At 43.6% G+C, this 27,238-nt stretch overlaps 1 protein-coding gene across 1 annotated transcript in view; it reads right to left on the reverse strand.

Moving 5' to 3' along the window:
* Positions 1–27,238, reverse strand: part of MYO10 (myosin X) — a 202,402-nt gene that overhangs the window by 15,365 nt on the left and 159,799 nt on the right. The window contains exons 20-31 of the mRNA XM_081206129.1: positions 23,495–23,619; positions 22,904–23,018; positions 22,096–22,202; positions 19,742–19,954; positions 18,851–18,890; positions 16,310–17,215; positions 14,011–14,134; positions 12,633–12,876; positions 11,967–12,062; positions 3,999–4,092; positions 2,398–2,453; positions 1,376–1,518 (exon numbers count right to left, since the gene is read on the reverse strand). Of these exons, the coding sequence (XP_081062255.1) occupies positions 1,376–1,518; positions 2,398–2,453; positions 3,999–4,092; positions 11,967–12,062; positions 12,633–12,876; positions 14,011–14,134; positions 16,310–17,215; positions 18,851–18,890; positions 19,742–19,954; positions 22,096–22,202; positions 22,904–23,018; positions 23,495–23,619 (2,263 nt within the window). The remainder of the gene's footprint in view (positions 1–1,375; positions 1,519–2,397; positions 2,454–3,998; positions 4,093–11,966; positions 12,063–12,632; positions 12,877–14,010; positions 14,135–16,309; positions 17,216–18,850; positions 18,891–19,741; positions 19,955–22,095; positions 22,203–22,903; positions 23,019–23,494; positions 23,620–27,238) is intronic.

Raw genomic sequence — 27,238 nt, forward strand, 5'->3', positions numbered from 1 at the left:
TCCTGAATACTGATGCTCTTCTAGAGCTGCTCTCAACTTTTGGCTGCTAGTCACTTTCTCAAAACTTATTTTTAAAACCCCCTGCTATTTACAGCACATAAAAGAACAAAACAGCATTTACTGAGTCCTTCTCAGAAGGCTGTTTTGATGTAGGACTTAATAACCGTTCTTAAGTCAAGATGAAGATGAAGCCAGAATGTTTCTGCACATCTGGGCAGAATCTCATCAGGTCTAATACATGTAGGCATGTCACATATTAACACCTAAGCCATGTACAATGGGGTTCAGTGGAGAATGGATTTTGTTTTGTGAGTGTGAGTTGGGTGTGTACTAAACCATTCCTCCATTCTTCCCCCTCAGAGAAGAAGGGAAAAAATGGCATAGGTTGGCTGGCAATATTTAAACTTTTTAGAAAAGAACACCCCCCCCCCAAAAAAAAAACCTTCCAAACCCACTGGCATTTTTATCATGATAGCAGCTACCAGTTATTTAGGGGGGAAGTACTACAGATTTTTTTTTTAAAATCTGACATTCCACAATTCCAAATCCCCTTCTCTGAAGCAACTCAGAAACTATTTAGTTCTCACAGTTACCTTGAAACTGCACCTTCCCCTCTCAGGGAAGGAGAGGGCAATGGTAAATGCCTCCCCAACTTTGGGGTGAACTAACTACTTTGTTATTGTTCAATCCACCCTCTGTGTTAATATAAAACAAACGGAGAATACCCAGCTCTAAAATCCTCCCTGTGCTTTAGAAGGAATCCTTTCCCATTCAGCCCAATGTCACAAGCTTTAACAGGAGATATTTGGGGCAGAGTTGCCAAAAATATCAGTGAGACTAGTGGGTCTACCTCAATCAACTCTAAGAATCTTCCGCACCCAACTCTGTTCTTATAGCCTTTTCAGATTTCCCCCCACCTCCTATAGCAGGCATAAGCAAACTCCGGCCCGCCAGATGTTTGGGACTACAATTCCCATCATCCCTAGCTAACAGGACCAGTGGTCAGGGATGATGGGAATTGTAGTCCCAAACATCTGGAGGGCTGGAGTTTGCCTATGCCTGTCCTATAGTCTTGCATCAGCATAAATAAACTAAAAGTTGCCCGACTGGTATGGATGAGGAGAGGCAACAGACCTCATAGCAATATTGTGGCTAGTAGAGGAAGGAGCTGCTTCTCATTACGGCATCGTAAAGGAACTAAAAACTCCTCTTGACATAAAAGACTATTGCAAACATCCACGCTTTGGCTTTTTGACATAAGATGTACTGCTTAAATGTGGCCTCCTCAAGTTATTAGCAAGTACTTTGGGAGCCAGAGTTTAGTAAGAAAAATGCCCCATTTTGCAGGGGGATTTCATCTGAAAGATGCTCCTACCTCTCACAATGAACTCTTGTCCCTCTACTCGGGTGTCGCCTTTGGATCTCTGCAGCAGGGTGATCCAGTGATGCATCTCCTCTGGAGTGTCAGCGTTGCAGTGGAGAACACGATTAGCGGTGATGATCACAAATGAATTGGGTCTGCACGGGGAAAAACAAATAAAGCAAAAAAGGCCTGTATAGTAAACATGGATACTATTTGGGACCATAACAAAGTGAGTCTGACTCATACAAAGCAATTCTCTTTTGTTTGTACTGTATATTTAAGCAAATGCTGATTCACTTTATTATTCAACTTTGCCTGACTTGTTTTTTAAACCTTGACATTTGACAGCTTGGCACAATCCCACAATTTCAAAACTACAGCCGAACTTGTTTCTGCTTCCACGTTACTCAGGTCTATCTGTGAGAATTAGCTCAAACCTTTGCTGGTTTATTCCAAAGATCAACAGGAAGACACAGGTTCTGAACACAAAACAGAGAAGCTCGATCTATTAGCAAAATAAAGGTAAAGGTAAAGGGACCCCATACCATTTAGGTCCAGTCATGACCAATTCTGGGGTTGCGGCGCTCATCTCACTTTATTGGCCGAGAGAGCTGGCGTACAGCTTCCAGGTCATGTGGCCAGCATGACTAAGCTGCTTCTGGCGAAGCAGAGCAGCACACGGAAACGCCGTTTACCTTCCCGCCAGAGCGGTACCTATTTATCTACTTGCACTTTGACGTGCTTTCGAACTGCTAGGTTGGCAGGAGCAGGGACCGAGCAACGGGAGCTCACCCCGTCGCGGGGATTCGAACCGCCGACCTTCTGATCGGCAAGTCCTAGGCTCTGTGGTTTAACCCACAGCACCACCCGCATCCCACATTAGCAAAATAGAGTGGTTGAATTAAGAACTGCTCTACCTTTCTTTTCTTCTTTAATTTCTCAAGTTGATAGTCTCACAGAAAAAAAACATGTCCTGTTTCAGGACAAAGGGCTGAACAAAAAGTAAGATTTCTGAAAGTGGAACTTGTTCTTACCGATCTGGATTGTCAGATGCACAGACGGAATCGATCAATCCCACATCCAGTGTGCCCTACACAAAAAGGGAAAATGAACATTGTGTTGTCTAGCCCATGGAATACATGCCCATTTAGTTTCATGTGTGGATGGTAACACAAACTGTGATGATGATAATAATACTTGATTTAGAGAATGAGGGTTAGTGGGTTGGAATTCAACAATAAGAGGTAGTGGAAAAACATCAGTTGCTTTTGAGCAAGTTGAACAAAAACTCTTGATAAGGCTTTATTTTATACTGGCACTAAAGGTAAAGGTAAAGGGACCCCTGACCATTAGGTCCAGTCGTGACCGACTCCGGGGTTGCGGCGCTCATCTCGCTTTATTGGCCGAGGGAGCCAGTGTACAGCTTCCAAGTCATGTGGCCAGCATGACTAAGCCGCTTCTGGCAAACCAGAGCAATGCACGGAAACGCCGTTTACCTTCCCGCCAGAGTGGTACCTATTTATCTACTTGCACTTTGACGTGCTTTCGAACCGCTAGGTTGGCAGGAGCAGGGACTGAGCAACGGGAGCTTACCCCATCGCGGGGATTCGAACCGCTGACCTTCTGATTGGCAAGTCCTAGGCTCTGTGGTTTAACTCACAGCGCCACCCGCGTCCCATACTGCCACTACTGCAAGGAATAAAATGCCTTGCAGGCATGAACAGAAAGTTGTTTAATCACAGACTGTATGCTCATCGGTATTTTACTGTAATTGCGGCAATCTCACTTGGCGTACATGTCAAAATCTGTTTCCAGAGTTTCCCCCAACAAGCTGCTCCCAGTTCTGCCATCAAATTCACCAAACCACTTCCTGAAGGCTTTTATAGGGGGAGCATGAATGCCCATTTTCTATTCATTATTTATCTCTGCAATTTGTAGACTCATCCATCATGTCAACACGATTCCAGGATGGTTTCCAATAGTGCACAAAATAGAACAATATATATTAACAGTTATTTAAAAGATGATTAATCGAAGCAAGCAATAGAGCAGAGCAAGAAAACCAATCAGCAGTTTCTGATTTACTTCAAATGCCAAGGAGAACATATTCAAACTACCTTGCACAACATCGTAACATTTTACCACTTCATAGGTGGGACACTGTTGCAATGCAAACAAGTCCGGCCCGGGGGCCTAATCCTAATCCGCCTGTTGGTTTAATCCAGACCCTGCTCAACAACTTCAATCCTTTAAATAAGTCCAACAACTTTGGTCGGCCCTCACGCATGTTCACATCATTCACTTCTTTGAAAAAAGTTTGGACACGCCTGCTTTAGGTGGTGGAGCCTGTCAGCAAGTAGAAACAATCCTACTTTGCCAAGTACACGGGAAAAGGGGAATCTTTCTACATTGACTGGTGGCAGTGTGCCAGGGTTTCAGAAAGGAGTTTTCCCTAGCCCTGCCTGGAGATCCCGGAAGCTAAATCTTGCACCTTCTGCATATGACCTACCACTAATCTACGTGTGGTGGCAGGACTCATCCAACAACTAGGCCACCTCTTTCCTGGAAAAAACTAAGCAGTGGCTCCACCAACCGTATATGCAACATTCTGAAGCTGATTGTAAGCCTTCCTTACCACGGCATTCTGTGGGTTTGCTTGCTCATCGTGCATTTCCCTGATTTCCTGTTCTGTGGAAGCGTGGACTTGACTCAAGACACTGAACCATTGACTGAAGGAAGAGAAAACACAGAAAAAAGGAGATCAGTAAAAGATTCTCATTCTGGAGGATTGTCTTTACTACTGTCTTGAAATGAAACAAACGTCTGATGACCCGTTTATTTTTCCTTGGAAGGATATTCACATTCCCCACATTCTAGATAAAGCCAAGAGGCACCCCACGCCCTCCCTACCGCAGTTAATGAGCTCCTAAAACAATTACCATATTTTTTGCTCTATAAGACTCACTTTTTCCCTCCTAAAAAGTAAGGGGAAATGTGTGTGCGTCTTATGGGGCGAATGCAGACTGCACAGCTATCACAGAAGCCAGAACAGCAAGAGGGATTGCTGCTTTCACTGCGCAGCGATCCCTCTTGCTGTTCTAGCTTCTGAGATTCAGAATATTTTTTTCCTTGTTTTTCTCCTCCAAAAACTAGGTGCGTCTTGTGGTCTGGTGCGTCTTATAGAGCGAAAAATACGGTAACTATTGTCTGTAAATACAAAATAAATTTGCTTCAAGAATCTGAATCCACTCATCTTCATTCTCCAATTTGTGTGCTGTTATGTCACTACAGTGGTACCTTGGTTTAAGAACAGCTTAGTTTATGAACAACTTGGATGAATCATAGAATCATAGAGTTGGAAGAGACCACAAGGGCCATCGAGTCCAACCCCCTGCCAAGCAGGAAACACCATCAGAGCACTCCTGACATATGGATGTCAAGCCTCTGCTTAAAGACCTCCAAAGAAGGAGACTCCACCACACTCCTTGGCAGCAAATTCCACTGTCAAACAGCTCTTACTGTCAGGAAGTTCTTCCTAATGTTTAGGTGGAATCTTCTTTCTTGTAGTTTGGATCCATTGTTCCGTGTCCGCTTCTCTGGAGCAGCAGAAAACAACCTTTCTCCCTCCTCTATGTGACATCCTTTTATATATTTGAACATCGCTATCATATCACCCCTTAACCTCCTCTTCTCCGGGCTAAACATGCCCAGCTCCCTTAGCCGTTCCTCATAAGGCATTGTTTCCAGGCCTTTGACCATTTTGGTTGCCCTCCTCCGGAATGCTGAAGAATGCTGCAGACCCGAAAGTAGGTGTGTTCCATTTGTAAATTGAGTCCCCCGCTGCTATGGGAAAGCACACCTTGGTTTAAGAACGCTTTGGTTTAAGATCGGACTTCCGGAACGGATTAAGTACGTAAACCAAGGTACCACTGTATTAATATTTACCAATATGACAAGATGAAACTTTTTTTTATTCAAAAGAAGGAACGCTCTCCGTTGTTAGACAGAAACTCTGAGATTTTTCATAGAGAAATCCGCCAGTGATTTTTGCACTAACACTGTATCCGAGTACTTTAAAGCTATCTCTAACAACATTTTTCTTTTTGATTAGAATGCACAAAAATTATCAAACAAAAGACAAAAAGCACCTAGATTCCATACACAATTCATTCAACACATAAAACATTTTGTCATCCGTTTGAAATAGAATTCCCTACCTGAATCACCTTTTCATACATTGAATCACTAGACCCCAACTTCTCAAAGTTACTCTGTATTTTTATGTTCCTCAAAAATGCTGTTTTAAAAGCACCACCTGCCCTCAAATTTTCCTTATTAATTCTTAGCTGATATTTGATTCCTTTTCCAAGTACTAGCAAAAACAATTTTAGCTAATGTACGATAGAAAACTTGTCTGTTTATCCAGATAAACACTGGTTTTAACAAACCAAAGTGTAGTTAATTTCATAAATTTCATTGTAGTTAATTTCATAAATGAACATTTTCAGTTTAATAGGATAGTAAACTGAAAATGTTCATTTATGAAATTAACTACAATCCTCCAATAATTCATTGTGGTCACAAACTTCCACCATATGTGGGAAAATCTTATTTTGATTCCTTACATTGCAGGTATCTCCTGATTCTCTACTTATGTGGTCCATTTCCCACAAAGTTCAATGCCATGGTGTGTTCATCTTGACACAATTCTCTCTTTAATTTACTGAAAGACATTGTCCTTTAGTAAATAAAAAATTCTAAACTTCCTTTTTCTACTATCTATGTCACTTTGAGCCGACAGCTTCAGGGCATTAATTACAATAGCTTTACACCCAACAGAGATAAGAACTAATGCACAACCCAACACTGCAAAACTGAGACTATTTCCTCCTTAATGTGCATTATTAGACATGTTATGCTGCAGTCTACCCACCCACTAATCTGGCATTTTTAAACATTTTGTCACTTTCCACAGCATTCTTAAATCCTCCATTTGGCTAGGTTTTATTGTTAATGGGTGTAAAGTATCATGACACATTTATTCATGTGCTACCTCCTGCATTCTATTTTTCCTTCAAGGAGCCCAAGTGCAGCTGACAGATGCTTTTATCATACTGGGTTATCAGTATGCGGATGATACCATAAATCGGAACCAGTGAAGGCGGTGAAAGTCCTGTGTGAGTGTCTGGAGGCGGTTGGAGGATGGATGGCAACTAACAGATTGAGGTTGAATCCTGACAAGACAGAAGTACTGTTTTTGGGGGACAGGGGCAGGCGGGTGTGGGTCTTCCCTGGTCCTGGATGGGGTAACGGTGCCCCCGAAGGACCAGGTGCGCAGCCTGGGAGTCATTTTGGACTCACAGCTGTCCACAGAGGTGCAGGTTAATTCTGTGTCCAGGGCAGCTGTTTACCAGCTCCATCTGGTACACAGGCTGAGACCCTACCTGCCCGCAGACCGTCTCTCCAGAGTGTGCATGCTCTGGTTATATCCCACTTGGACTACTGCAATGCGCTCTACGTGGGGCTACCTTTGAAGGTGACCAGGAAACTACACCTAATCCAGAATGCGGCAGCTAGACTGGTGACTGGGTGTGGCTGCTGAGACCACATAACACCGGTCCTGAAAGACCTACACTGGCTCCCAGCACGTTTCCGAGCACAATTCAAAGTGCTGGTGCTGACCTTTAAAGCTCTAAACAGCCTTGGCCCAGTATACCTGAAGGAGTGTCTCCACCCCATCGTTCAGCCCAGACACTGAGGTCCAGCTCTGAGGGCCTTCTGGCGGTTCCCTCACTGAGAGAAGCAAAGTTACAGGGAACCAGGCAGAGGGCCTTCAGATGTCAAAGAAACAAACAACTATCAGACTTTTAGAAGACATCTGAAGGCAGCCCTGTTTAGGGAAGCTTTTAATACTGGATGAATCATTGTATTTTAATATTTTGCTGGAAGCCGCCCAATTATTATTATTATTATTATTATTATTATTATTATTATTATTACAATAAGCCTATGTACTGAGTTAGGCTGAAAGAGAGAGTAGGGTTTGCCCAAGGCAATCCAGCGCTTCTCTTTGCCAAATATATCCATTTTCTAAGTGGGATTAATTTCTGATTATTTTTTAGGAGATGCATGCTATTTCCCTCATTTATAGCGGAGACAAGGAACCTGTGGTCCATCCAGTTGTTGTTCCTGGGGGGGGGGGGGAGGCAGTCAGCCTGGCCAAGGACTGACAATGATGGGAAATGTAGACCAGCAGTGTCTGGAATGACACTGATTTATAGACCTAAAAGTTGCTTTTGATTGACTAAACAGAGAACCTTTATAGTCCCCGAGTTAAATCAGCTAAACATTAACTTCCTCCTGGTTTAGAGCCCTTCACACTAATTCTTGGTCAAAGGTGAAAATAGATAATGACTAACTATTCTGGCATCTTTTCCAGTATCAGAGGAGTTGAACAAAGGCTGCACTGTGCTGTCCCCGCCTTTCTGTTCTGTCTTCATGCAAAGCTGGGATCATCTAAGGCTAACCTTTTCTGGACCAAGGGCCAAAACTTCACCCATGACCAACTCTCTGAGGGATGCATGCAAGCCAGATAAGGGTGTGGCAAAAAGTTGGTTTGGCCAACTCACTTTTGCATGCATATACACAAAGGGCGCAAGTCTGTATCCTCAGATGATTTATGTAGATTTGCAAAGGAGAGGGGGTTATTGCTGCCTCCGTGCTTATTAAAAATATTCATCTGATGACCGACGTCTGGAATTATTTGCCTCTTCATCAGGGTCCCTAATGTGAGCAGAGAGGGCTAGAACCCACTTTTTTTGCTCTTAGATGCCCAAAACGTATAGGGGGAGATAAAAATTTGCTTTGGTGGGGAAGGTTTGATCAGACCCCTGGGCCAGGGATTAGCTACCCATAATTGCAACATGATTGTGGAAGAATCATGACTGTAATATCCCCATGAAGATCCAGTCGTCTGTATTATGTGACAATCTGTCTTGGGCCTCAAAGAACTATACGGAAATTGCTAGCTGCTGCAAAAAATGCTGGTTGCTAAGAAATGGAGAACTAATTTTGCTCCCATATTAAAAGAATGGTTTTCTGAAATAACGAAGGTGTCTGAAATGTCAACACTAACAGAATTACTGAAGTCAGAATGTTTATACAAGAAATGATCTTTTTTTTTTTAATGTTATGAAAGACAGATATAATTACACACACACACATACACACACACCCCAGAACATCTTACGTAAGGACCATGAAAGCCTAACCTCTGGGAATAAAGAGGAACAGAGGAAGAAGGAGAGGTTCAATTCTGCAGTACATTGGTACATTTTTTGTTAAAAGAGCCGAGTACTTGGGAGGTGGGCAGAAATCTCTAGGGGACTGCAACAAGAGCAGCAAGAATTATATTAGCACAAGCTTGGAAGACAGAAGAAATACCAACGAAAGAACAATGGCAAGGGAAACTTATGGAATATGCAGAACTGGCAAAATTAACAGATAAATTACATGAAAAGGATAGCAAAGACTTTAAAAGAGAATGGGAACCATTTACAACATATATGAAGAAGCAACATAAAGAACTGGACTCACTGGCAGGGTTTGAATAAAGAAACACAATTGTATATAACAAAATGTAAGATTATATGTATTGGGGAAATTTTGGGAAACAAAGGGTGAGTAATATGGAAATAAAGCAAAATGGGAATATGAGGGAAGTCCAGGGGAGGGGGGGGATATGGAAAATTGTTAGAGAAATATTGTTAGAGGATGTTGTTATAAACAAAATCTGCCCTTTCCCCCTTATGGTGTACCCAAGGGCCCATATAGAGTCCTTAAGTGGATTCCCTATCGGTAGGAGAAAATAACAGAGGCCAACCAGAGAATATTGAGAAGCAAAACAGCTATTAAGCCTGATCTTTATTAAACTGTTGCAACAGTGTCGTCACTCACCACAAGCAGGAAAGAGGAAGAACCCAGAACAAAGGTGTGCCCGCCCTTATATAGACTTTTGAAACTGCCCACTCTCAAACTCCAGACCACCCCCAGAAATATCATACATACATCACAGGAGGCGGTCTAAAACAGAATCCTGAGTGTGTTGTTTATCTCCTGTCTGTCAGGTTACCTGATTGCAATATCTGGGTTTTGGCCACTCTTTTGTTATTATAACTACTTAATTCCTGAATCCAGGTCACAGGCTCGCCCTATTCACACCTTAAATGTGCCCTTAAGGCAGGATTTGTGAGCACAGAGACAATGGGGAGGTTTTTTTGATTTCCTCCCTCCTTGCAGAGAAACATTTGGGTAGTTTGGGAGAGTCAAAATGTTTTCAGGACAGTCTTCCTGTACTGTTTCAGACATGTGGTGTATATATTTATGGACGTGTTTGCCTTGTACATTTAATTTATATTATATGTGACCTTAAATTCTTATAACAATGTATACATGGAAAAACCAATAAAAATATTTTTTTTTTAAAAAAAAAGAAATCTCCAGGGGACAACACTAATGGCCATGTTTCAAAAATTGGATGGTTACCTCAGTGTTTCAATTCTCTGACAACAACCAGCTTTGTGTTTAAACTTTCTTGTCATAGTGTGTCATGGAAAGATAAAGAAAATGTTAAGAGCGGAACGTGTGGGTGCTGTGTATACTACACACATTTTGAAATGCAAACAATTATCTTCGTGTTTGTAGGGAAAAAATGGTTTATGTGACAGAGGAGAAAAGTCACCTTAAACGCTAGTAAATCTTGTTGGCACTTTGACAGATCACAGATGGTGATAAAAAACCAGATCTGGGTCCTATATTTGAACCTGAACTAGTGAGGTATAAGTGGATAGTGTGTGAGACTAGAATGTGGGAGAAATTTCCACTTAGGGATGAAGCTCCCTGGGTATCCTTGGACCAGTCACTGTCTTGAATCCACTTTGAAGTATGTGAGGCTAAAATGTACCGTATTTTTCGCACCATAGGACGCACCTTTCCCCTCCTAAAAAGCAAGAGAAAATGTGTTTACGTCCTATGGAGCAAATGCAGGGGGGAGGCAGGCAGGAAAAGCCCCCAAGAGCCGCACACAAGCTTCGTGCGCTCTTGCGGGCTTTTCCCCAGGAAGGGGAAGGGACTGACTGGCCACATCAGTCCCTTCTCCCTCCTCGGGGAAAAGTCCCCAAGAGCGGCGCCCTCTTTAAAGGCTGTGCAGCTCCTGTGGGCTTTTCTACGAGGTGGGGGAATCCCCCCACCTCCCAGAAAAGCCAGGAGAAGCCGTGCAGCCCCTTTAAAGAGCGCGCGGCTTCTGCGGGAGGTGGGGGCAGCTGCAGCAGATTCCCTCCTCCCGGGCTCCCTTTGAAGCGGCAATGTGGGAGGGGAGCAGCTTACACTCGTGTAAGCAGCTCCTCTCCCACTTTCCTGCTTCAAAGCAACTATGGAGGAGGGAAGGAAGGGGACCATGGATCCTCCGCTGCTCGAGGCTGCAGCGGATTCCTCCTCCGTGATTCCTTTGAAGCAGGAAAGTGGGAGGGGAGCAGTTTACATTCGTGTAAGCAGCTCCTCTCCCACTTTCCTGCTTCAAAGTGGAGGGAATCCACTGCAGTTGCGAGCAGAGGATCCATGGCTCCGCTTCCTTCCCTCGAAGCAGGGTGCAGAAGGGAAAGAGGGCAGGAAATAGATGCCGGGCAGGAAGACACAACCACACTTTGACCACTGGAAAGTCCACCCCAGCCTCCCCAGATTTCCACTGAGACGGCCAGGCTAATCTCGATGGCCATAAGTCAGGCTCAGCATTATTAACTGGACTTAGATAAGCCATGGTTCCCCTTCCTACCCTCCTCTGAGGCTCAGTTTAAAGCAGCAAAGCGGACAGGAGCCACCCGCTTTGCTGCTTTAAATAGTTTAGTGCAACATTTGATTCAGAATATTTTTTTTCGTATTTTCCTCCTCTAAAAACTAGGTGCGCCCTATGGTCAGGTGCGCCCTATGGAGTGAAAAATACGGTATACTGCCTTGAGCTGAGATGGGACATTCATGCAATAAGTAAATATTTTCAAGTGTCAAAGAACTGGGAATTGAACAAATGGAATCAGACCACAAACAAACGGATTGAACAAACAGAATCAGTTGTCTTGAGCAATCTGAAGGTTTTTAATCTGCTGAGCAGCATGGGTTTTAGGGTGCTTTATTCTACCTGACACAGTCTCCAGTTACTGAGTGTTATCCCTAAAGGGAATTACAGCCCCATCTACTACACATGCTATAGCATTTTACATCCCGACTTGCAAATGTATCAGAGTGGACAAAATTGATCAAACCACAGATTGGACATTCTTAGAGACAATAGCAAATCATAGTACATTTTAAGCTCTTTTCTTTGTGGATATCTTTTGGGAGCCTGGCCACTGGGCCCAAAACTTAGAATACCGTCCGCAGAACTCTGTATGAAAGCCTCCGTTTGAAAACTATTCTATTGCTTCTGCTTATTTTATTTTTCTGTGGGTGGGGAAAGAATCCCGCAGTGAGTTTATTGCTGGTCAAGTAGTACTAGGCTTCACATCTGCAAAACATCAGTGGCTGGAAGGGGAAAGGGGGAGACAGTTCTTACCTTGCGTCCTCAGGTGACTCAGCAATCAAATGATAGGTCCTATCGGCCATGACAATGTCAATCCCGTTTTCCTTAGTAGTGTTATCAACAATATCTCTAAAATGGACAGAGAAGTGAGAAATACGATGAATTCGTACTGTCAGAACCCTGATGCCCCGTCTTTCTTAATATTAAGCCAGGGGAGTCTAGTTTTTAATGCCTACGAACAATTTTGCCCCTCTTTTGTTTCCATGGAGGCACCAATCCATTCTTTATCTCTTTAACATGGATCTCCTTCATCTCCATCTCATTTTCCTTCAGTGATTGATCTGTGCCGGCTACCAGCCGTGTGCAGATTTATTATGTGTTGTTTTAGGAAGATGATTTTTTAAAGTCCTGGAGCTCACGCTAATCTGGACAGAGCACATAAGGTTGGTTTCCAAAGGGCCGTGACTGGGAGGACAATGGGTGCTTAGTGCTGCTCTGCTGATCAGAGGAGCACAAGGGAAGGCTGCCAACACCATCTCTTCAGCTAAGATCCTGGCAGAGGGGAAAGGCATGGCTTTTAACACCCAGTCGGAGGCAGGTAAGAAAGAACAGTGCCTTGAAGTTGAGTCGCTTTTTACCTCTGAGGACAAAGAAGGGGACTACTCTATGCATGGGATGCCTTAAGTAGACTTTGCTTACTTGGCTGTTCGGATTTCAAGGGTTCCCTTGAGCTTTTCTTCGCTATCGTTTTCGAAGTACATCAGCCGGGACTGCCGGAGAACAAACCAACGTTTCTTCCAGTTCCTTCTGGACAGCGTGGAAGACCCACCACCTTTCTTATGCAGCCAGCCTTGCTTGAGAGCTTCCTGCTTCGAGCGGAACCACAGGAAGGTTTCATCTTTCAAGACACACCAGCGGCGCTTCCAAGTGTTCATCAACCCACCTTGAGGAAAGGGAGAGAAATAGGTTGTGAAACCTGCGTTTGTTCAACAACAACAGCAGCAACAAAATGCCCAACACTCCTTCAAAGGGAACGTTATGTAGATCAGAACTATTTCTCATCAGGCATTCTGGATGCTTTTAAGAAGCAGGATCTTAAAACCATTGGTCCATCCAATTAATAAATATTGAAAACTGCCTAGGGTCAAACAAGCAAGCATTCACCAGATTCAACAGCGGATTGTCACAGAGTTATACCCTTGGTTTCAAGCTCTCTACCCTCAACCAGCATCCGAGAGAACAATCAAGCTTCAGGCTTTTTCTCCTATATGCTCTCTCATCCCAACATTTTTCTCCACGACCCAATCCTTCTGCGGATGGTATAATCCGTATTACACGGCCTTCAGTCAAAGTGCCTTGTCAGAATGCCTTTGCTCTGGCAAATGGAGTGATGGGTCTATCACTCTTACAAATTAAAAGAAGAAATACAAGGCCGAGTTATGTGTGACTATTATACATGCAGAAACTCAATAATTTGACAGAATCTCGTGAAAACCAACAGTATAGATCATGGGCAGGCAAACTAAGGCCCGGGGGCCAATCACCTTCTCAATCCGGCCCGCGGATGGTCCAGGAATCAGCATATTTTCACATGAGTAGAATGTGTCCTTTTATTTAAAATGCATCTCTGGATTATTTGTGGGACACAGGAATTCGTTCATATTTTTTTTTCTTCAAAATATAGTCCGGTCCCCCACAAGGTCTGAGGGACAGTGGACCGGCCCCCTGCTGAAAAAGTTTGCTGACCCCTGGTATAGATCAAAACTCTTGGTCTTGAAGGGACTGTTTCAGAGGAAGAATTTGAAAAATGGACTATTGAAGAGCAGCTATTTCTGCAGCTTTTACTTCTCTCTTCATGTATCCTGGTAAACTCTGCCAACAGTTTGCACCTCTGATCAACTTGATCAACGGCCTCTAAAGATCTTCTTGGATTTGTTTACTCATTACTTGCCCCTAATTTATCATAATTTCTGCTTTATATCACCCCACAAATAAGTAGTGTGAATACACAGTATTTGAGAAAGAAGACCACCACATTTTGTTTGGCTATTTAAGTTACTCTGGGCTGTTTCTGTACCTTTCATGTACAAAAAGCTATGGAAATAAGGGAGGCTGACGCAGCTGTAGACAGAATCCCTCCGATACGAAAGTTCATCATCGGTATCAAACCTTGAGTCAAAGTCTTCTTCGCTGTCTTCAAACTGGAAGATCAACATAATAAGGGAAATTAACTGATAGGAAAAGGCTTGGCTGCAGATGTTTTCATCACAGTCCAGCCTAATTCAGATGTTAAAAGTTCAGTGGTACATTCATATAAAGAAAGGATCTCCTGATCTCCGTGTCTGACAGATCCCTTCTCCTTGCAGTGAAGGAAGAAAGGGATGAAGGCCAAAGTCCCCTGCTCATTTCCCATAAGCAATCCCTAGAATTGGGGTATGGTGCATTTACAGATCCTTTGCTGTAAGCTTACACACATTCTCACCCCCCCACCCTACCGAGAATACGGACATTCCTAAAAGAATATGTTCCATTTGGCACAAATATTATTTCCCTTTGTCTCTTTCTACCAAGGCTATTTACCTTGCTTCCACAAAATAAATTGACCTGTTGGTCATCTGTTGTGTCATTCATGTCCACTAAAATTAATCCTGTGCTCGTTTTTTTAACAGGCGACAAGTTCACTTTTAGTGTGACTGCAGCATAGCTACCAAAAAAAATGTCTTTTTCAGTGGACTGCCTGTATGGGTGGCAGCAGAAATGAACTTCTGAGTCACAGCAAAAGCAAACCAACCTCCAAAACCTAACGTTTTGACAAAGAATAACTATTAAGAAGTGCTTCTTTTTTCAACCTCGACTCTTCACACACCTCCTTTTTTCCCTTTGGTGAAGGAATTCTTCCCTGTGGCTTCTCTTGTTGTGACATATACACTTCAGGAAATAATTTTATTCCTGTTGTGTTAGACACCAGAGAGTTATCCCTGTGAGGTCTAAGGAGTGGTGTTTACACCACGCCAGAACAGCAGTCATTAAAGTAAGCACTGGGTATTTTTATGTTTTTATATTGCTGCTAACTAGAAACAGGACACAGGTGGTGCTGTGGGTTAAACCACAGAGCCTAGGACTTGCCGATCAGAAGGGCGGTGGTTCGAATCCCTGCGACGGGGATCCCGTTGCTCAGTCCCTGCTCCTTCCAACCTAGCAGTTCGAGAGCACATCAAAGTGCAAGTAGATAAATAGGTACTGCTTCAGCGGGAAGGTAAACGGCATTTCCGTGCACTGCTCTGGTTTGCCAGAAGCTGTACGCCGGCTCCCTCGGCCAATAAAGCGAGATGAGCACCGCAACCCCAGAGTCGGCCACGACTAGACCTAACGGTCAGGGGTCCCTTTACCTAAAATTTGTACTTGGAATATAATAATACTTAAAATAATGTCCTTACATTTGTGTATTTTGAAGAACCACAAGTGCCGAGTTGGCTGCCCCCACTTAGGAAAATAATTTGATGTAAAAATTATTTTAACAAGCTGTGACTACACTTTTGGATTGTCAGGTTGTATTTGTATCTTATGGACCACGCTGCCCTTCATCTTTGGATGAAGGGCGGTGTATAAATCTAATTAATAATAGTAGTAGTAGTAGTAGTAGTTAAGTGTAGTCCTTAATCAAGATTACTGTGGCACAATAACTTTTGACAATGTGATGATTAAACCAGGAAATCTTAACATTACTCTTATTCCTCCCAAAGAGATGTACATTGGTATCTTGGTTTGCGAACAGTCTGGTTTGAGTACATTTTGGATTACAAACGCGTCAAACCTGGAAGTGCGTGTCCCGGTTTACGAACTTTTTTTGGTTTACGAACAATTTTTTTTGGATTATGAACAATTTTTGGGGAGGCCCCATTGGCAAAAGCGCACCTTGGGTTATGACCTGTTTTGGTTTACGAATGGACCTCCGGAGCGGATTGTGGTCATAAACCAAGGTAAAGGGATCCCTGACCATTAGGTCCAGTCGTGGCCGACTCTGGGGTTGTGGCGCTCATCTCGCTTTATTGGCCGAGGGAGCCGGCATACAGCTTCCGTGTCATGTGGCCAGCACGACTAAGCCGCTTCTGGTGAATCAGAGAAGCGCACGGAAACGCTTTTTACCTTCCCGCCAGAGCGGTACCTATTGATTATCTACTTGTACTTTGGCGTGCTTTCAAACTGCTAGGTTGGCAGGAGAAGGGACTGAGCAACGGGAGCTGACCTCGTTGGAGGGATTCGAACCGCCGACCTTCTGATCGGCAAGTCCTAGGCTCTGTGGTTTAACCCACAGCGCCACCTGTGTGGGTTAACCAGGGTACCACTGTAATAATGGCAAAGAAAGCAATACTCACGGAAGACTGAGCACCCTCTGAACTAAACCTGTAGGCCCCAGAGCTGTTGTATGTCCCCACAGAACAGCGGTAGTCGGGGGACCATTGGCTGCTATGAGAATTGGAAAAGGTCACACTGCTTCCGGAAGTGATAGCACCGTCTTCGTAGTCATCTTGGTCGTAATCATAGTCTGCATCGGGAGTAATTAACTCCGTGGCGTTTGGGGGCTTGCATGATACGTTTTCCGGCATACAGTATGTGGATTCACCGCTGGAGGAGTTGTGGAGACTGAGGGAGTCGTGGCCAGAAGGAACAAGCGTGCTGTTGTTGCCTGTGGCAGGACTTGCCGGCACCACCGTGTCGTTCATGTACGGATCTTCTTCCGAAGAGTCGTCGCTGGTCCTGATGCCGCTCGTCCTCTGGTCCGAGTGGCCGTGCTCGCTTGGGTTTGGCGAATCCTTGAAAGCGTCGTCATCCGCTTCAAAGCCCTCGTCCACCTCCTCCTCGGGGTACGGCTGGCTGAAGTTGAAGCTGGGCTTTTCGCCGCCCGCGCTCCCGGTCAACTCGCTCAGCTCCGAGCAGAAACCGCTACCCACAGAGAGCGTCCTCTCGATGTTTCGGACGCATTCGTCAATTTCGTCAAAGTTCAGGGACTCCAAGAACTCCTGCGCCGCTCGGCAAGCCTCGTCCTCCAGCCGCTTCAGTTCCTCGTCCCGGAGCTGCTGAAGCCTCTGCAGCGACGCTTCTGTCAGCGACAACTCCTGCTGCTCCTTCATGCGCTGCAAGTCTTCAATCTCTTTCTCCAGGCGAAGGATCTCTTCAACCTGCTTGTTTTCTTTTTGCTTCTCCAGCTCTCGCTTCAGTTCTTCTTCCTTCCGGGCTTTCTGAACGGCCGCCAGCTCCTGCCGCCGCTTCTCCTCCTCAGCCTGCATTTTGACACACAAGATTCCTTAATCTTTTTTTTTCTTTTCACAATAATATTTATTATTTTTCATACAAAAGCATAAGAAAAAGAGAATAAACAATAAGAAAAGGAAAAGAATAAAAAAATAAAAGAATGTGAGACATAAAAAACTTTAAATATTCCATATATCACCACATAAACTAAGACTTGATTAGTTAATTAAAATCCATCTTCATAAACATATTACTTAACTTCCTCTAATCTCTTCCATCTGAATTTCCTTGTAATTAAATGTAGCAGTTTCCAATATCATTATTTCATAAAACCGTATTACAGTCATAATCAAATTTCCTAACTTTTCTTATTGTACATTTTCTTATTTATTTATTTAATCCCAATTTAATCCTAGGCCTGATTAGTTCTTTCAAGTGGTTACCTATCTTTAATATTACAATATTTATTCAAATAGTCTTTAAATTTCTTCCAATCTTCTTGGTGTTCCTCTTCTTTCTGGTCGCGGATTCTCCCGGTGAGATCAGCCAGCTCCATAAACTCCATCATCTTCATCTGCCAACAAGATTCCTTAATCTTTGCCTTGCTAGGCAACTGCAATTCTGCCACATTTCCCCCAACGTTGAAGAACTCATCTCCCCCTTTTGCACAAGACACAGTCTATTTGATTACACTGAGCTGCGGACAGCAAAAACATGACCGAACTTGGGGGTGTGAGGTGTGGAAGGACATTTTTTAAGGCACACAAGGTTGTTGCTGAAAACGGTAGTTCCCTGTGGGGTCCTCTATTCAACACCTCTTCTGGAGGTGATGAAATACCAAACAATTGTGGGGTTCTAAGTGCACGTCTGCAACACTGTGTGTCATATTGTGGCTCAGCCTGCAGGATGGGGAGACATAGCGTCCAGCATTGGGACAAGAGGAAGTCACACTGGAGTTCCAAGAGGGGGCAGATAAAAGTATGTGGCATTGTAACAGATGCTCATAGGGTAGAAGAAAAGGCAGAATTGGGTATATTGTGTTTGCAAGAGTTGACACTCCCAAATGCTTATTATAGACCTATGGAACTGTTGGGGACTCTTGCCTAAATTCAAGAAATAAATCGTGCTTTACTCCTGATGGTTCCTGGGCATCCTTTGTGCCAAGGCGAAGTGGAAACATAGCTGTCAACTTTTCCCTTTTTAAAAGGGAAATCCCCTTATTCCGAATAGGATTCCTCGCAAGAAAAGGGAAAAGTTGACAGCTATGAGTAGAAATTGAGAAAATAACACCCAGGTCCATGGTAAATATTACTGGGTCTTCGATTGTGAGCCTCCAGGGAGAGGACTATAAAACGTTACAAGCCACAATCAGCCCATAGGTTAGGGTGGGATAATAAATAAAATGAGATAAACAGTATCAGCATATGGAGCAAATTATAGAACGTTTTATGGAAGAGGAGAAATAAACATGGACTGCTAATTTTGTCAGTCCCATGCTTCATGTAACATGTAAATCCTTCCTTAAAAATATTGCTTCAGGAAAAAGAAAAGCACAATGCAGAAATTGGACAGGAACAACTTTATCAAGTCCTCTCACCAGGTTCTGCTTCACACAATAAGAGCTACTCAAACACAAAAGAGAATAGGACATCATTTACACTTACCTGCCGAGCAAGACGTTCTGCTTCCTGCTTTTGTCGCTTTCTAAATAAGAAAATATCAGAAAGGAATCAAAACCAAGACATCATTACACGGGGATCCAGTTTTTCAAGATGTGACGTCTGAAACCAATGTGCTTGCTTGACAGTAACTTGCACAAAATGACAAAGGTTGCTGTAAGCTAATTTGCAGCAAAGCTAAGTTGCTTACCAGATATTGCCAAGTACTGTATTTTTTGCACCATAACACTCACTTTTTTCCTCCTAGAAAGTAAGGGGAAATGTCTGTGCGTGTTATGGAGGGAATGCCTACGGGTGGCGGGGGGGGATCTGCTGCAGTCGTGAGCAGAGGATCCATGGTTCCCCTTCCTTCCCTCCTCCGTGGCTCGCTTTGAAACAGCAAAGCGGGAGAAGAGTAGCTGAGTGGGGAGGAGAGAGGGACAGAGAGCCTACTTGCTTTAAAAGAGCAAAGCGGGAGAGGAGAGGAGCCGCTTACACGAGTGTAAGCGGTTCCTGTCCGGTTGGCTCCTTTAAAGCAAGCAGTCTCTCTGTCCCTCTCTCCTCCCCACTCAGCTCGCTAAATAGTATTATTAGTAGCATCCTTCTCCACACACCCCATGCGTGCTCCTTGTCCCTTGAGTGCTTTTCCTTCCCTCCCCACTTAAAACGTGGTTACAAAGCACGGATCCACATGGATCCTCAGGATTTTTGCATTGGGCTACTCCAAACTCACTGTCAGATCACATGTCTGTGGCCACAGCATGAACCACAAAAATCATACATCCACTGTTTCGTTTAGATTTTTTTCTTCTTGTTTTCCTCCTCTAAAAACTACGTGCGTGTTATGGTCAGGTGCGTGTTATAGAGCGAAAAATACAGTAACAACGTATTCCATACCTTTCCTCCTCTTCCTTTCTCTTTTTTTCTTCCTCTTGCTGTCGTTTCGCCTCCAGCAACCCTTTGTAAACACGACGGGCAATCTGGCCTCGTAGCTGCTTCTGGAAAGTGATGGCCGCTTTCTTTAGCAGTAAGTACTTCCTTCTTAAGTAGAAAGCTCTGTAGTTCTTCTGTATGATAACTACGCAGTAAAGGACTTTTCTGTAGTGCTTCCTGAAATGAAACAGAGACACACATCTATATGAAGAGAAGGTGTGATGAACCACCGACGGGAACCATTAATACCAAGGGGAAAAATTAAAACTTCTAGGCAGCAAAGACAGTAATATTAATTCCACTCTCATCAACCTTCTTTACTTGTGCTTCATGATACTATTTCACTAGAATGACTAGACTCCAACTCTAGAGTAGGAAGAGATGCATCCTAGTTAAGGAAGCATTTTTATGTCACTAATAGCATCTATTTGTAATCCATCAAGCTTGTTTGATAGGCGTACACCCTGACATTAAAGAAAGTTGTGTATCGGAGGACAGCTTTTGTCCATAAGAAAAGTATTTTTGCTCTTTTAACAGATACGCCATTCAATACATATGAGCAGGTCTAATATACACATGAAAAGAAATGACCTCATTGCCTAAACAGCTATTGAACGCCCCTCTATTGACTCGGTTGGGGGGGGGGGAGTAAACAGATGGGATCTAGGACTCAGAGTCTAGTACATAATGCATGGCGGTAAGCAAGCAAATAAAACGTTATAACTCAGTCACCTAGTTCTATTGTTCTTTTGTGTCTTGGAGGAAAAAATCAAACTAAATGGCTTGGTCTGTTGGGTTTCCCCCCCTGTCCTTCTGCCACTGCAAATACACCAAGGCTACAAATCTCTTTTCTTTAAATAGTGCAAATAAAAACGTTTGGAACATACCCAAATAAGTGATTTGCACAACCAAAAGCAAATCTTCAAATAGTGCAACTTGGGGCCATCAACACTTTGGGTCTACACTACACAGAGAATGCTTGAATGTAGTGCCCCATGATGGTTTCTCTCCAACAGCTGTGTAACATACGGACACTAACTGCTCGTCTGTGTCATGTGGATCATTTCTTATGTCTGTATAACATAAGAGACGTACTTGCAGAAGTACTGTACGTCACAATTCCTACATACAGTTGCGTGGGGTACACTAACATCCAGAGACCAGTTAGCGTGAAAATTCTATAAATTTTTTTAAACAGAAATATTTTATTATTAAAATAATTCAACATTAATACATACATATTACGAATATACAAACATACATTTCATACAATCCTTAAAAATATTCATACATACCCGCACTCAATCCCACACATACTTCCTTTTTCCACCACCACCTCACCCCACCCTTGTGTTAGACTTCCAATCTACTCAATTGCAATTTCTTTTCACTTCTATTACTTTCTTTCACACACTTTTAAACCAATTTTCTACTTCTTTTTCTGTTACACATTGTTATCCATCTTATTTAGTATTTCAGTATTTATAACGGAACTTGTTTATTCTAACAGGAGTTCTGATTTTTCAATATGATTTTGCAAGTATCCTTTAAACACCTTCCAGTCCCTGTCTATCTTCTCTTTTGAGATCCTTCCAATTTCTCCCATTGTTTTGGATATATTGTAATACTCCAACAATTTGGCAAGCCACTTTGTTTTTGTCAGTATTATATCACTTTTCCAATTTTTCGCAATCAATAGCCTTGCTTTAGCCGAAAATTCTATATAGTTTCAAGTTGTCTCAGACTCCACATGATAAAGATAACGTGTAAGCTACCCCTCAGAAAAACAGAAAACGTTTCCAAGTTTTAAGAAAGGAACATATACCACATACTTTCATTACTTCTCTGCATATAATGAATGCAGTACCCTGGAAATTCCAGAGTGTGACAGTGAAGGCCATTGTTGCTAAATGGCATCATCATCCAACACAACATTAGTTTTTGTGGCAGGGAGACAGAAAGACAGGAAAAAAGGTGGAAGTCTAAAGATGTTAGAAGGGCAATCCTGAGCAGTTTTACCAATTAAAATCCATGCCTAATATACAAAGCAGGAAGGGGCTGTAGCTTCCAACGCATTTGTGTGCATGAGGCTCTAACTCAATCTTCTGTTAATCTTATGCAGTGCTATTTTTCTAGAAAAAGAGGTGCTGGAACTGAGTTCCAGCAAGTTCTGGCTGGGGAAAAAAGCCCTGATCTTCTGTCCTGGGTACCAAGGTTGGGAAAGTCTGAGATCTCAAGCGGAGCCCTGTTAGTCGTTGTACACATAGTTAGAAGGTCTACTGGTCTGGTGCAGTAGAAGGCAGCTCCTTGTTACATACCGTGCCACATAGCCCAAGACATGCGCTCGGATGATCATGGCTGCTTTGCCAACCTCTATCTCCCGTTGCTTTTCCAGCTTGTGTTCCAAAGATTCACGAAGAAACACCTTTAAGAAAAGAGCAACAACATACACATTGAGGGTCTCTTCATAATATGATGCAAAACTTATTCTGCGTCATTTTGAGGGTCTGGGAGAAGTGGGCAAAAGCTGTTCTCAGGCAATTAATATCAGCCTTCAAGATGGATCCATTTTTCTATTTCTTAGAGAGGGGGAGGCTTGCAGTATTAGGGATGTCCTACTCCCCCAAACACACGAGTCAAAGGCGACTATGGGGTTGCGGCACTCATCTCGCTTTCAGGCCGAGGAAGCCAGCGTTTGTCCACAGAAAGCTTTCCGGGTCACGTGGCCAGCATGACTAAACTACTTCTGGTGCAACGGGACACTGCGACAGAAACCAGAGCGCCGTTTACCTTCCCGCCGCAGTGGTACCTATTTATCTGCTTGCATTGGCATGCTTTCGAACTGCTAGGTTGGCAGGAGCTGGGACAGAGCAACAGGAGCTCACCCCATCATGGGGATTCGAACTGCCGACCTTCCGAGGCCCAAGAGGCTCAGTGGTTTATACCACAATTTGGTTTGTGGGTGGGGAGTCATGCTGTTAGCTAATATAGGTGCAAATATACCAAGTTTCACTGGCTTAGGAACTGAGGCAAAGTCACCTGGCAAGGTCTAGCTTCTGTTGTATGTTAATCCACAATAACAACACAGCTATCTGGTTTTGCATTAGGAATTCTTGTCTCTTTTACCTTAGATTTCCCAAGCTGCCATTCAGTGCTTGTGCTATCATACAAATGAAGGAAGGCAGCACACTTTCCTTTTAAATCTTCAGGGAGAGTCAAATTTCTCATCAGGACTTTGTATCTGGGGGAACAAAAAAAACCAAGGTGATTTTCCCTTTAAAAAAAATTGCTTCACTTGGACTACACACCTCATCTAAAATGCTTAACACCCAAACAAACAAAAGGTAAAGGTAAAGGGACCCCTGACCATTAGGTCTAGTCATGGCCGACTCTGGGATTGCGGCGCTCATCTCGCTTTATTAGCCAAGGGAGCCAGCGTACAGCTTCCGGGTCATGTGGCCAGCATGACTAAGCCGCTTCTGGCGAACCAGAGCAGTGCACAGAAACGCCGTTTACCTTCCCGCCGGAGCGGTACCTATTTATCTACTTGCACTTTGACGTGCTTTCGAACTGCTAGGTTGGCAGGAGCAGGGACCGAGCAACGGGAGCTCACCCCGTCGTGGGAATTCGGACCGCCGACCTTCTGATCGGCAAGTCCTAGGCTCTGTGGTTTAACCCACAGCGCCACCCGCGTCCCTAAACAAAAGGTAGGCTTACCTTTTATGAAAATCCGGAAACGGCCTCCGCACTGGAAAACCAGCCCTTCGTATCCGCACGGTCTCAAGCATTCCAGAGTATCGCAGCTGGTTCAGCACCACGTTCTGATCAAACTGGTCGGGCATCTGAAAAAAAAGAAAAAACCAGTCAGTGACATCTGATAAATAACCGATAAAGGTGCCTTTATAAGCAATGTTCAAAATTAGCCAGATGCCAGGCATGTCTTGCAACTGGCATGGGTCTACGTGGAGATCTCTGGATGGCAAGATGGCGACTAGGGAAAGCAACTTGTCACTTGGAGAAGGAGGATCTGAGATACAGTGGTACCTTGGGTTACGGACTTAATTCGTTCCGGAGGTCCGTTCTTAACCCGAAACCATTCTTAACCTGAGGCGCGCTTTCGCTAATGGGGCCTCCCACTGCCGCCATGCTGCCGGTGCACAATTTCCGTTCTCATCCTGTGGCAAAGTTCGTAACCCGAGGTACTACTTCCGGGTTAGCAGAGTTTGTAACCCAAAGCGTTTGTAACCTGAGGCACCACTGGATTTTCTTTGAAGTTTGGGGTTTCTTTCATTCTGGATTGTTTTATTTGATGTTTCAATGTGTTGTAAACTGCTTTGAGATTTGTTCTTTAAAATATGAAATGGAATAGCAGCAGCAGCAGCAACAACAACACCACAATTGCAACAACAACAACACAATTGCAATACCAAACCAAAAAACCCTGGCGCCTAATACCATTGTGGCATCCATAACGTAGGTGCCATTTGGTGATTAGTTTATATACCTGAATTTCTAACACTGGTTACAAGTATGAGACTTAGGATGAGCCCTGTGGAGACAAATGCCTAAATTCAAAAGATGCATACCCCTTGTCTAATGTGGATTCACACATGTAAATGCTGTTTAAAATCTCAACCACAGGGAAAATAAGGCAGTACCAGCCTCTGAGACCTTTAAAGGGAGAACACAGACCAGCCTTTTACACTTCACACACTTCAGGCACCATGAGAGAACGGTAAAATTTGTGCTCCGGTATCTGTACACAAATACACAAATGTAAAATGACATCAGTTTTAAGAACTATTAAGTTCCACTCCTCTTCAGAATGGGGTTGTGAGCTTGCTTTTTTATTTTTTAATGCCTTTACTTTTGTGCCTGAGATACAGAAATTGAGGAGGTGGGTTTTGGGGAGGCAAGGAGACAGGTGGTTAAAAAAGATGTGTGTTAGGCTGTTGCTAAAGGCGCAGCAACAGGGCCAATTAAGAGAAGGTAGCAACCCGGCCTCCAAAGGCAGTAAACCAAAGGAACAATTACAGAGGTAATCCCCCAGCCCCCCATTTAGAGCCTTAGTCGCTACTTAATCCGATCAGCAATCCCATCTCACTCCCCTTCATTGCTATTTAGCAATTCCAAACTGTTGACAGTAATGGCAGAGTATAAAAGAGCTTTGGCAATGATACAATATAATAGCATCTCTAAAGGAACTGCTGCGAGCCTTTGGGGAAAATTAAATGCCTTGATTTGTATTCCCAAGAGGTAATCAAATCCCCCTTGCAAGTCAAATGCCACTGACACAAAATATGGGCTTAATTCCTTCAGGAACGGCTGAGAATTAGCTTATTTATACCCAAAAAAAATTGCTCCTTTAAAAAGTGGGGTGGGGTACTCAGTGTGCAATGAAGTGTGTTCTACAGACAGCCCCTTGGACAGAAAATTGATTTAAGAATGCAGAGTCAGGAGACAAATTATGTTAAAAAATCCAACTAAAAATGGGGGGGGGGGCATTTTTAAAAAAGGACACTAATGTAACATGTAATTTTTTTTAGTTGTGGGGGGTTTTTTACTGCCTTTCTTTTCGGTAAACACATTTACTGTCTACTATCAATTTCAGATAACTATAGCTTAAAAAGGCATAGGAAATGATTTCTTATATTTACGATTAAATCTGGCAAGGCTATTGAAAAGTATTTTGTGGGGTATATATGAGTTCACATGGCAGTGAGTGAGCACACTTCAAGTTTCCACTATAAAATTCATGTGGAACTCCAATGTTGAGCTTCATGTGATTAATTGATACCGTGGAAGCTGTCCTCGTAGTTAAATGAAGTTACTCATGCGTTCTGCCTTACGAAAACATTCACGTTCAATAATAAGTTACATTTTCAACATGCAATCAAACATGTCTATGATCAGGATGAGGCAACTTGCTCAAAATACTTTAAGGAAGTATGTTTCAATACACTGGGTGCGATCGTCACTTCTCCCTAATAATTATGCTTCCCTGTAACAAACCTGATTCATGTAAAACCTTTTCAAAGTATACATTTCATATAAAGCGCAGATAAAGTTGCATTTTTTCCTAATTGCAGGTTCCAATTCCCTATGAAATAAATCTCAGGATCGTACAACGCATGAGCGGAGCAGATCTGAACCTGACAATATCAAAGTCATGTCAGCCCACCAGGGAGACAAATTCTGCTAATTTTCTATCCATCGAAACACTTATATTTGGAGACGAAACAAAACAGCCAGTTTACATCACTCGAGTCTTAACTTTCAAACACCTCTCTCTGCAACAGCAACAAATTTTGTAGCTGAGAGAAAGATCTCCTTTGCTTCCCACAAGTCCCTTTCCCGTGGAAATACTTTGCTGTGTCCGTTCTTGCAAGCTGAGAACCGAAGAACTCGACTCATAACAGTGGTGTCATAAAGCTCAGTTATCAACTCACCATTTTAGCAGCATCGCGAGCGCAAGTCGCTCTTCTTTAGCAAGGATGCCAAAATTCATACGGAAAGGACCCTCCGTGCTGACCTTTTTCGTGCACACTGAACAATGATGAAGACTATTCCTGGTGCTTTAAAAAGCGCTCAGTCGCCATGGCAACCCCTCCCTTTCTGAGGATAATTAGCCCTGGTGTGGCTTTGGCTTCTGATGGGGTGGGGGCTGCACAGAAAAGGATGCAAATGAGAGAGACACAAGAGCAACAGCTTCTTGGGCTCTGTGCTGCAGAGATGGGTTAAGAGAAAAGGAGCTGCTTAGTAACAAGCCCACAGCACAGGGGCAGTGGCTAAAACACGGTCCTTAAAAATGGGAAACTGCTAGGAAGTGGAAGGGGCAAGCAGAATAGAAAACGGAAGAATGGTATAAAGAGGTGTGGGATATAGCTATTAATGATAAATTAACATGTGCCATTAAGGTAAGGCGGGGAATACGCAGGAGAAATGATTTTGAGGAGACAGGAGGGTGTTTGTAGAATTTGTACTGTTAAAACAGGAAGGGGTCAAACCATCGCAAGAGGTGTTGCAATTTTGGGAGGTTGCATGGTTACAATGGTGGGACGCGGGCGGCGCTGTGGGTTAAACCACAGAGCCTAGGACTTGCTGATCAGAAGGTCGGCGGTTCGAATCCCCGCGACGGGGTGAGCTCCCGTTGCTCTGTCCCTGCTCCTGCCAACCTAGCAGAGTGCAAGTAGATAAATAGCAAAGTGCAAGTAGATAAATAGCTACCACTCCGGCAGGAAGGTAAAAAGCATTTCCGTGTGCTGCTCTGGTTCACCAGAAGTGGCTTAGTCATGCTGGCCACATGACCCAGAAGCTGTACGCCGGCTCCCTTGGCCAATAAAGCGAGATGAGCGTCGCAACCCCAGAGTCGGTCACGACTGGACCTAATGGTCAGGGGTCCCTTTACCTTTACCTTATGGTTACGATGGAATGGTCTCGGGGGTGGGGTGCACAATTCTA

The sequence above is a fragment of the Podarcis bocagei genome, assembly GCF_964188305.1.
Source record: "Podarcis bocagei genome assembly, chromosome: 8".
NCBI lineage: Eukaryota > Metazoa > Chordata > Lepidosauria > Squamata > Lacertidae > Podarcis > Podarcis bocagei.